The sequence below is a fragment of the Juglans microcarpa x Juglans regia genome, chromosome 6D (assembly GCF_004785595.1).
Source record: "Juglans microcarpa x Juglans regia isolate MS1-56 chromosome 6D, Jm3101_v1.0, whole genome shotgun sequence".
Lineage (NCBI taxonomy): Eukaryota > Viridiplantae > Streptophyta > Magnoliopsida > Fagales > Juglandaceae > Juglans > Juglans microcarpa x Juglans regia.
In genome coordinates, this window is record NC_054604.1 from 2,487,634 (window position 1) to 2,498,145 (window position 10,512).

At 37.2% G+C, this 10,512-nt stretch overlaps 2 protein-coding genes across 2 annotated transcripts; both read left to right on the forward strand.

The window, feature by feature from the left end:
- Positions 1 to 1,586: 1,586 nt before the first annotated feature.
- On the forward strand, positions 1,587 to 5,274 carry LOC121235180 (histone deacetylase 6-like). Its single transcript, XM_041131463.1, has 6 exons — positions 1,587 to 2,200; positions 2,692 to 3,132; positions 3,241 to 3,383; positions 3,978 to 4,068; positions 4,150 to 4,265; positions 4,922 to 5,274. The coding sequence occupies exons 1-6, from the start codon at positions 1,655 to 1,657 to the stop codon at positions 4,974 to 4,976; spliced, it is 1,392 nt and encodes a 463-aa protein (XP_040987397.1). The 5' UTR covers positions 1,587 to 1,654; the 3' UTR covers positions 4,977 to 5,274.
- Positions 5,275 to 7,160: 1,886 nt separating this feature from the next.
- On the forward strand, positions 7,161 to 8,411 carry LOC121235973 (probable polyamine aminopropyl transferase). The gene has a single exon (XM_041132436.1). The coding sequence runs from the start codon at positions 7,217 to 7,219 to the stop codon at positions 8,246 to 8,248; it is 1,032 nt and encodes a 343-aa protein (XP_040988370.1). The 5' UTR covers positions 7,161 to 7,216; the 3' UTR covers positions 8,249 to 8,411.
- The last annotated feature ends 2,101 nt before the right edge of the window (positions 8,412 to 10,512 follow it).

The window sequence follows — 10,512 nt, forward strand, 5'->3', positions numbered from 1 at the left end:
CACACAATATGAATGTAAGTAAATGTGAGTAGAAGCAGCATGCTTCATGTAATTTAGGCAAAAATAAAGAATTCATGAAACTTTTTCTTTCCTTTACATAACTCCTGTTATAAAATAAATTTACCTTAAAATTCAAAAATAGTAAAATATTCCAAGCCCATATAGTTTATATAATATGGTATAATTCATGAGCTAGTACCATCAGAAATTAGGATTAATTTTTCATTCATCTCAATCTCATTTACTGCTTATTTTGAATTTCTAAAGAAAAGTTGCTTTTAGTCTTAAAATAATAAAACCAGTGCTCATAAAAAATGCATAAGAACAGAGACTCCCAAGTAAATCTTAAATCTTAATGAATAAAACCAGTGCTCATTAAAGCAAAGGAAAAGATCGAATTCATATGTATAGAGATACATAAACATGGTAGAACTGAGACTTCTTTATAAGAACAGAGACTCCCAAGTATAAGATGGGAGAACTGGCCGGCAAAGAAATTAACAATTAACTAAAATAGGACCTAGCAAAGACATAAAATACAAAGAAAACTCACAGTGGGGATTCGGGAATCGGCGTTGCACGGTGTCAAATGCGGGGGAGAGACGGAGATGGGAGAACTGGCCAACTGGGGGTCTAAGAGAGGAGAGAGGGCCGAGAGGTGTTGGCCATGACCCTGCCGTCGTGGGTCGTGGGAGTCGTTGGCAGTGAGAGATGAGAGAGTCTAAGAGTGAGAGGAGACGAGGTCACGAGAGGGAGAGGGATAGGAGAGTGAACTGTGAAACGAAGAAGAAGGAAGAAGGGGGAAATCGAATGATTCTTAACCCTAGCCCAAAAACGACGTCATTTGGCGTCGTTTCATTTAATTTTCTTTTGAGAGGGTTGAGAATAAAATGACACTGTTTCACATGAAACATCATCGTTTTGTATAAGAAATATATATTATATCGGTCGGTTTGGCGGTTTGAGACGGGTTTAAACCGGGACCAAACTGGGCGACGTCAGTTTTGTTAATTTTCTCCTGTTGGCCGACCTGTTCTCCACTGGTTTTGGCTAGTTCTGAATTTGGCGGCCAATCTTCATCGACGACGGTCGGTCTGACAAGTTCCTGTACACCCCTATCCTCTGCCCATGCAGGGGTAGAGGGTCGGGTCAGGAGCACCCCGTCTAGGGATGCGATCCACACCCCTAAATTACATGAAATCTAAAACTAAAGACAATTTATTTATGAGCGGTACTACTCTGCCGCTTAGAGTGCACTACTCAACCTTACCGCTAATTTAACATTTTCATTTTATTTTTGTTCAATTTTTTTATCATTTTAAAATATTTTTTAAAAATATAAAAAAATATCAATACACTAATAATCACTTTTTTAACTATTAAGTAAAGAAAAAATTAAAAAAATTAAAATACATGAGGTGTCAAAATAAAGAGGCAAATAGAATGAGTAAAATAGTATTTTTCTTTATTTATTTTTATAAAATAAAATATAATTAGAATGTAGAATTTTTCTTTCTTTTAATTCAATTAATTAATGAATTAAGCTTGTTTAAAAAAAATTAATGAATTAAGCTCAATATTCTAAAAAAATTCAATTTGCCCATCCCTCTCCCATCCATTCGCAGTTGATCCCCGGAGAGAGAGGTTTGGGGCTATGGGGGATAGCATAGAGGGCGCGTCGCTCCCAGCCGCGGCGGGGCCAGACGCGAGGAGGCGGCGTGTAACCTACTTCTACGAGCCCAGCATCGGTGACTACTACTACGGTCAAGGCCACCCCATGAAGCCCCACCGCATCCGCATGGCTCACAATCTCATCGTTCACTACTCCCTCCACCGTCGTATGGAGATCAACCGTCCCTTCCCCGCCGGCCCCGCTGATATTCGCCGCTTCCACTCCGAAGATTATGTCGACTTCCTTGCCTCCGTCACTCCTGATACCCTCTCCGAGAACGCCTTCTCCCGCCACACCAAACGCTTCAATGTCGGCGAGGACTGCCCTGTCTTCGACGGCCTCTTCGGATTTTGTCAAGCCTCTGCCGGTGGATCCATCGGCGCCGCCGTCAAGCTCAACCGCGGCGACGCCGATATCGCCCTTAATTGGGCCGGTGGTCTCCACCACGCCAAGAAGTCCGAAGCCTCCGGTTTCTGCTACGTCAATGATATCGTGCTCGGTATTCTTGAGCTTCTCAAAGCTCACAGGGTATATTTTGCTTCTCTGTTCTAGTAGTTTTTACTACAAATCATTGTTGAGCTATGTGTTATATGTGCGCTGGGTTACATTTACTTCAGATTTTGAGCTGCGTGTTCTTATTTGAAATTTTGGAGCTAGTTGTGATCATGTTTTGGGCTTGATCCTATTCTTTTGATCAATAAAAATTTATTTACCGATAAAATTATCAAAAAATAAATAAATAAATTATTTACCGTTAAAAAAAAGTTCTGAGCTTGATTGGTTTCTGTGTAGAGCTTTTGATATTGTGATCAAGCAGTATGAATCGTGCTCCCTCTTGCTTTGACTTTTAGGTGTAGTTTCTCGCGCGTAGACATTCCTTGAAAACATTTTCTTGTTGTTTCCATTTTCCCGTTGTGTTTCTAATTTCGGTCTTTATTGCCGTTTGGGCATTAGATTTTAATGTTACTGGACTTATATGTTATATTTTTTTGAACACTCTATTTGTTGTTATCTGACAGCGTGTTCTGTATGTTGATATCGATGTCCACCATGGAGATGGGGTTGAGGAGGCATTTTATGCCACAGACAGAGTCATGACTGTGTCGTTTCATAAATTTGGGGATTTCTTTCCGGGTACCGGGCACATTAAGGATACAGGATGGGGGCCTGGGAAGAACTATGCCCTGAATGTCCCATTAAACGATGGAATGGATGATGAGAGTTTTCGTGGTCTGTTTAGGCCCATCATTCAGAAAGTCATGGAGGTTTATCAGCCGGATGCAGTTGTTCTTCAATGCGGAGCGGATTCACTGTCTGGTGACAGGTTGGGGTGCTTCAACTTGTCTGTGAAGGGCCATGCAGATTGTCTTCGTTTTCTTAGATCTTTTAATGTGCCTCTGATGGTCCTGGGTGGGGGAGGGTATACAATCCGCAATGTTGCTCGTTGCTGGTGCTACGAGGTTTTCCTCTGCATTTCCATCTATCTCTCTACCTTGATGGCACAATCGTTAAAAACTCTATAGGTGATATGCAACGTCTTTATCAGTTACTTTGTTGCTTTGTCACAGACAGCAGTTGCAGTTGGAGTGGAGCCTGATAATAAATTGCCTTACAACGAATATTATGAGTATTTTGGTCCAGATTATACTCTTCACATAGAACCATGCAACATGGAGAATCTAAATACTCCCAAAGATATGGAGAAAATTAGGTATGTTTATGTAGTGTTATTTGCTTTTAGACCAAAATAAGCCCTTTGCTTACACGCCCGGCTGTAGCTGGTGCTAGTGATTGAATTCATAGAATTTTTTTACAGTTGAAGTTAAACCTTTGGGTGGTGGCACCAATTAATAAAAGTCATACTTTTGTCTGGAATAATATGTGTTTGGGGGTATGCTCAAGTGGTAAAGGTCTTGGGCTTGGGGGTATGCTTCCCCCAGGTCTAAGGTTCAAATGCCCTTGGGTGCAAACAATCTTTAGGGGCCATCGGACTGAGGGATTTTTCTCTTGAATTAGCCGAGGTGCACTTGCAGGAAACTCCTTGCGAGAGCCTGTGCACCCCGGGATTAGTCGGGGCATTGTTCCTGGATACCCAGTGCCAATCAATAAAAATATGTGTTTGTGTTTTTGCTTGCATTCATGCATGGGTGTGTGTCTGTTTCTGATGGATAATCGTTCTGTAAGGTTATCGATTGTCCAGTATTTTGTACTGGTTTCAGTCTGACATTGCCTTTGTTTGTGTGTCTATGCTCTGCTTTTGTATACCCCTTTGTTTGGCAAGTATTTGATCTTTGTAAGTTTTCAGGAATATGCTGCTAGAGCAACTTTCCAGAATACCACATGTACCTAGTGTACCTTTCCAGACAACACCACCCACCACACAAGCTCCAGAAGAGGTCGGCAGCCTTTAGCAAATCTTTCAATTATATTTCTCAATCTCCTTGTTTTGATATAACTGGAGGTCTGGTTGGACGCAGGCGGAGGAGGACATGGATCGGAGGCCAAAATGTCGCATATGGAATGGTGAGGACTATGACTCTGATCCTGATGAAGACGAGAAGCCTCGGCATACTGAACCAAATTCTGAGATGAGGTAAGCTTGATTTCTCATCATACTGTGTGAGATTTCGTATTCTCTTTTGTCCATGAAATTATGACCCTGTTTGGAACACCATTTTGATTTGCACCTTTTGAAACTTGAATTCCTTTCCTATTGTCAGGCATAATGAAACTCAGATCTTATAATAGTTTAGTATACTACATTTAAATGGGTACCTTTTGAAACCTCACCAACTGATGCCCTCATGTTGGTAGTGGAAAGAAGCCTATCTTTATTAATAACATTATTGTTTACTTATCAAAAAAAAAAAAAAATGTTGGTAGTGGAAAGAAGTAGCTGTACCTATGCAAGTATAGATCCCTCTCTAGGCAGGTTAGCGTTAGTTGCCAAGATACAAACAGGTAGTATACAAGTTCAACTAAAAAGTAGAGTTCCATGATCAGCTTAAGGTTTATTTTGGAGGTTGGCCTTGTGGCTGAGCCCTAGAACAGACACCTCCACATACACACAGAGGGAGAGAGGAAAGGTGTAGGGGTTGTTTGTGGCCCATGCAGATGTGAAGAAGCACGAGGTGGATATTCAACCTTCTCTCTTATTCCATAACAAAAAGAAAAAAATAGTAAGAAAATTTATTGAGTTGGCTGGTCTGACGTTTCCCTTATGCTAATGTTATGTGAATGTGTCTGCAGAGATGTAGTTGATGAAATGGATGAAGATAAAAGGGAAGGGCATCCACCATCTTGACATTGATGAACTTCATAGCTTCTATATTTCTGTTGCCTTTGGGTGATTTAGCTGAGATCGTATCATTTGGGCATGAAGCATTGGAAATGGCACTGTACAAATGGTGAAGTCCCTGCCCCACCCTCCCTTTTCTTCTTGCTTCTCTACCATTTTTGTTTTGGGAATTTCAATGTATCAGAGTCAGTTTACTTATTAAAAAAAATAAAATTGTATCAGAGTCAGAGTTATTAGTGCACTGTGCATAATCATATGACATTCATCTTGAGGATAACTAATATTTTTTTTTTTTGATTACCCATGCTACTTTGTCTAGGACCCTTGTTATGTGCATAATTATATTGTCTAGACTAGTCGTGCGCCTGCGAGACACGGGAGATTTTTAATTTTTCAATTTTATATATAAGATGACTGCAAAGTTTTCTAGAATGTAGCCTTGTTTAATTACTAACAGTAATAAATTAGATATAGTGGAAAGAAGCCGAAATGTTATGATAGAACATGAAATATTCCTAGCTTTTAAATTTTTATATTTCCTAATATTTATTGACTTGATCATTCAAATTGTTTTAAACTTGAATGACCAAATTCATGGTCATTTAAATATGCAAGACTGGACAGGTGGCTTAATAAGAACAAAGTTCCTTCTTCGAAAATTATACATGTGATTTATTGCTTGGTGCATTTATCATAATACATTGCATTGATCATGCAAAATTGGTCAAGGAAATAGGATTCTTATCACAATCGTAGGGGTTAGATCTTAACAAAGGTTGCAAATTATCGGCCCCACCTCTTCATACTATCATTGAGTTTGATATTTCTAGATAACTTGTGGAGTACTGTATTTCCATCCCTTCCCGCATCATATACAAAACAGTTGAGACAATTTTATCTGCTTTACTTCATCCAGAATGTGAGAATCTCATTAATAGTAATATACCTAAATCAATGTTTTTGGCCATTTGGATTCACCTGCATCATTCAATAACATGTCATTTTTGCTCATAACCATGATTGCACTGAGCTTATAATTTCCAACAATTGCTCCTATCCTTGCTTTTACATGCTCTTCAAAAAAGGCTCCATCAAAATTTAGCTTAAAAGCTCCTATTAGAGGTGCATTCCATGATATAGCCACCATCAGATCTGAGTTTCTTTTGTTTTTTAATGCACAACTTCCATTAATTCCTTAAAAAAAATAAAAAAATAGAGAAGAAGAAGAAGAAGAAGAAGAAGAAGAAGAAGAAAGTGCATCTCCCCTTCAGATGTCTTTCTCATATCATTTTCTATTTGGATTCAGAGATTAGATGAAATGAGTTAGAATGATTTGTGAATAGTAGTGAGATTAGTAAGATAAGTTTAGATGATTATGAATCGTTTATGAAAATAATGATTTATTTTGTTCCAAATCCCTCGTGCAATGGTAAGAAAGAACTCTAAATTCTCACCATTTTCATACTCCAACTGTTGTCTTTCCTCTTGTACATATCAGGTAGAAATAATTCTTTTCATCGGTCACTATTCATCTCTACATTTCACACCCTAAGAAGAAGAAAGAAAAAGAAAAATTTGTGAGGTGTAGGGTGTGGGGTGTGGGGTGTAAGGGTGAATAGTAACTGATGAATAGCAAATCATTCTCTCTTGCTTAGGTTATTCTTGGTTCCTTTGAAGACCTAAGCACTTTTAGCTGTGAACCCTACCTCTTGACTTCGTTTTAAATAGTTACACGACTTTTTCTTCAAGAAGTTGAAGGCATTTTTTGTTTAATTTTGAGGGATTTTACCCAAGGCACGTTAACCTACTTTAAAAAGAAATTTAAAAAATGATGTGTTATTAAAAAAAAAATTAAAATAATTATATTTGAAAATCTTTATATTATAAGCCATCCACATAATATAATTTAATTTAGAAGATAAATTATAAAATTTAAATCTGACAAATTAAATTATATCCTATGGATGATATGTGGTGTACAGATTTTTAAATAATACTACTCACAAAATTATATTAAAAAAATTAAAAATATTAAATCTAGAAAAATTTTAAAAAGAAAAATTTTAAACTCATATTGACCTTGTACTAAAAAACTTGTAACTTGTCGTATAAAATCAAGAACAAATTATAAAATAGAACTGAATAATTTATTTATAATTTTGACCAAACGTTCATCTTTTATCTCCATGCCTGTTGTGTATAAAGTGTGTCTACAAAGGAACGAACACGAACTAGGGAATGCCCGAATGGCTTCGGTGCCAACTCTGCTCCATACTCAGCAAATTTCATTATTCGGCCTAATTTCCCACCAACTCCCTTCCTTAATCTGCTACAGCCCCCCATTTCAAACATCCAACCCTCCTCATCTTCTCCGATTCACTTATCCAAACCTCATTCTCTCCCACAAGCAATTAGCAACACCCAAATCCCAACAAAACAACCACTCCTCCTCCCCCATAACCAAGACCCAAGACGACGGCATTCCCATTGAAGACGTCAAGATTCTCGTCAAGTTCAAGTCCAGGCACAATTACATTCGCGTTCTCCAAGTTTCCAGAAAAGCTGACCACCCTTTTGCCGGCTCTAGGCTCCTGCTCCTCGATGGCCCTGGAAACATCCACAGCATCTCGTTCCTATTCAACCAATCGCTCACCAACACTTACTTTGATGTCTTCGCCACCTTGCCGCCGATCTTGCCGCCCGGGCCTTTGGGAATTCTCGGATTCGGAGCGGGCTCGGCTGCTCGTTTGTGCCTTGAGTTGTACCCGGAATTGGTTATCCACGGATGGGAGCTTGACCCGTCTGTGATTGCTGTGGGGAGAGAGTATTTTGGCCTGGCAAAGCTCGAGAGACAATACAAACAAAGGCTTTTTGTCTACGTTGGTAATGCATTGAAAGCTACAGTTCCAAATGGGTTTTCGGGAATCTTTGTTGATTTGTTTAGTAAAGGTAGTTTGATTCCAGAACTTCAGGATCCGAATACTTGGCGGCTGCTGACCAAGTGTTTGAGAAAAGGCGGGAGAGTTATGGTTAATGTTGGGGGTAGTTGTGTGGAGGCTGAGGATTCGCGGAGAGATGGGAAGGAAGTCATGGAAGAGTCTTTGAAGGCAATGCAGCTGGTTTTCGGCGACAAGCTTTACGTTATGAATCTTGGGAATCGGAAGGATGATAGCTCCATAGCTCTCACCGGTGAGTTGCCGGATCTTGATGCTTGGAAGACAGCGCTTCCTCGTTCTTTGAGGTGTTATGTTGATATGTGGACAGCATTTCACAGTTAATATGGTATGTGCTGGCGCTGTTTATATTTGGCTTATGGCGTTTGTGTATGTAGACAAACTTCACAAACTTGCAGAATTGAAATGTTTATTCATGGCATCTTGTTTAGCTGTTTGTAGGAAATAGGAACTCATAGCAGGAAAGTTTATTCATGAAGTTGAACTATGGAAGGCCTTCTTTTGGCAAACTATGAAATATCAGGATTAGCTGTATACCAATCATGTGATTCAGATAGATGCATTGGAATGCATGAATATGATCGATATGGCTTTAAAAAATATTGAATTGCTGCTGGGGCTTTGAGATTTATTCAAATTGAGCGTTTTTACTTGACCTTAAAGGAGGCATAACATCTAAGCACCACAGGATCTTATTGAATCATTTGGAAGGTTTAAATATCCATTAAAATCACTATGTTTTCAGTGGTCTTGGAAAAGTCGATTTCAAACTTTTTATGTTCTTATAATTCAAATAAACGCCATTTGATATGGTAGCCAAGGTTTTATGTTGAAGAGTTAGTAGTCCTTAGGCATAACTTTAAGACAGATATTGCGCAGTGGATATAAACTAATCATTACAAATTGCCAAATTTCACTCTAGCTAGAATATTTATGTGGGATGGCTAATTTGTGCATTCCATTATTCTGGAATATCTTGTACATTCGAAAGATCTATATTGTTTCTTGCTGCACTTTTTTCTAATCACTTTTACCTAACCTTTGTGGCATGCCAATCAGCCACTTGAATGATTTCTCTATACACGCGTGATTGAGACAGGCACTTGTAGTGAATAGTATTTGAATCTACTCTCAGATGTCTTTTATTGCCCAATGCGTCTTAACTCTAAACACAGGCACAACGGTGTAGCTTCGCGCACGACATCTACCGTGTTTAGAGCATCCTCATTGACTTGGTCAAAGTTGAAGAATAGCTAAAATTTAGATAATTTGTGTAAAAAAGACACCACATTAGATTGGCTATCTCTAAAACAATTTAGATTTCAGCTACAGTGCTTCACCAAATATAGTTAACTACAATTGCTTCATCAAACATTAAAATATTAGTTTCTCACTCCAAGCAAACAAATTAAATTAATTAGAATATAATTAACATTTAACATTTAGAATATAATTATTATTAACATTTAATAATACTTTTTTTAATATTAATTTAATTAGAGTATAATTATTATTAACATTTAATTGGTAGAACTATAAAATGTGATAAAAATAAAATAAAATAATTAATTATTAAAATAATGATATGTTATTATTAAATAGAGAGTAAATAGATAATCTAATGTGAGGATTGAATTTAAATGAAATAGACAAATATAAATTCATGTGATATTAGTTAAAATTTAAAAATGCATTGGACTTATCCAATGAGAATGCTCATGCAATGTTAAGTAACTGGTGTTGAAATAGTGTGTAGCAGAAAAGAAAAAATCGACCGAGAGAATTGCTCCCCGCCTTCAGTACTGAGAGAGAAAAAGCTATATCACTCTACTCTTCAATTTCCTTCTCCTTCGTTTTGATGCATGTTCCCGTTTCTTCTTCCTCTCATTCCTCTTTCATTTGAGGTGCTACTAATTTGACCAATTGTCGTAACTTAAAATCAGATCAAGTGAGAAGTAACACTCCTATGTATCCAATATAAATAATGTTTGGCTTTGACAGTAAGTTGAGATAGTTTGTAAATAGTAATGAGATATTTGAATTAAGATGAGATGTGTTAGAAATAGTTTCAGTTAAAATATTTTATGGGATTTTGAAAAATAAGAGAAAAAAAGTTGAATAAAAATATTATAAAATTAAAATATTATTAGAATATAATTTCTTAATATTATTTTTATTTTGAGATTTGAAAAAGTTGAGTTGTTTTTTGTGTTTTGTTTGGAAGTTTGAAAAAGTTGTAATAATTAAGTAATGATTAGATGAAAAATTTGAAGATTTGAAATTGAAAAGTGTTTGTATTTATAATATTTAATTTGAATATTGATATGAGATGAGATAGAAGTATCTCTCTATCCAAACCATGCCTAAATCCATTGATACTAGGTGGGAGGACAAGCATATCTCGTTTGGCAGGGATATGATTCAAAATTCCAATAAATTATGTTGCTCTTCTAGCTCTTTCGTTCTATATATCACTTCCACTCCCTGAGAAAGCAATACAAAAATCATGCTTCAAGAGTTTCAGAAATTAAACATTACAAAAATAAAAGTAGCACTACTCCATTTAAAAACTTAGTAAGAAACATACT

Coding starts and splice junctions, on each gene's coding strand:
- LOC121235180 (XM_041131463.1), top strand. CDS start 1,655: ATGGGGGATAGCATAGAGGGCGCGTCGCTCCCAGCCGCGGCGGGGCCA. Junction 3,133..3,240: donor CTCGTTGCTGGTGCTACGAG/GTTTTCCTCTGC, acceptor GCTTTGTCACAG/ACAGCAGTTGCAGTTGGAGT. Junction 4,069..4,149: donor CCACACAAGCTCCAGAAGAG/GTCGGCAGCCTT, acceptor GGTTGGACGCAG/GCGGAGGAGGACATGGATCG.
- LOC121235973 (XM_041132436.1), top strand. CDS start 7,217: ATGGCTTCGGTGCCAACTCTGCTCCATACTCAGCAAATTTCATTATTC.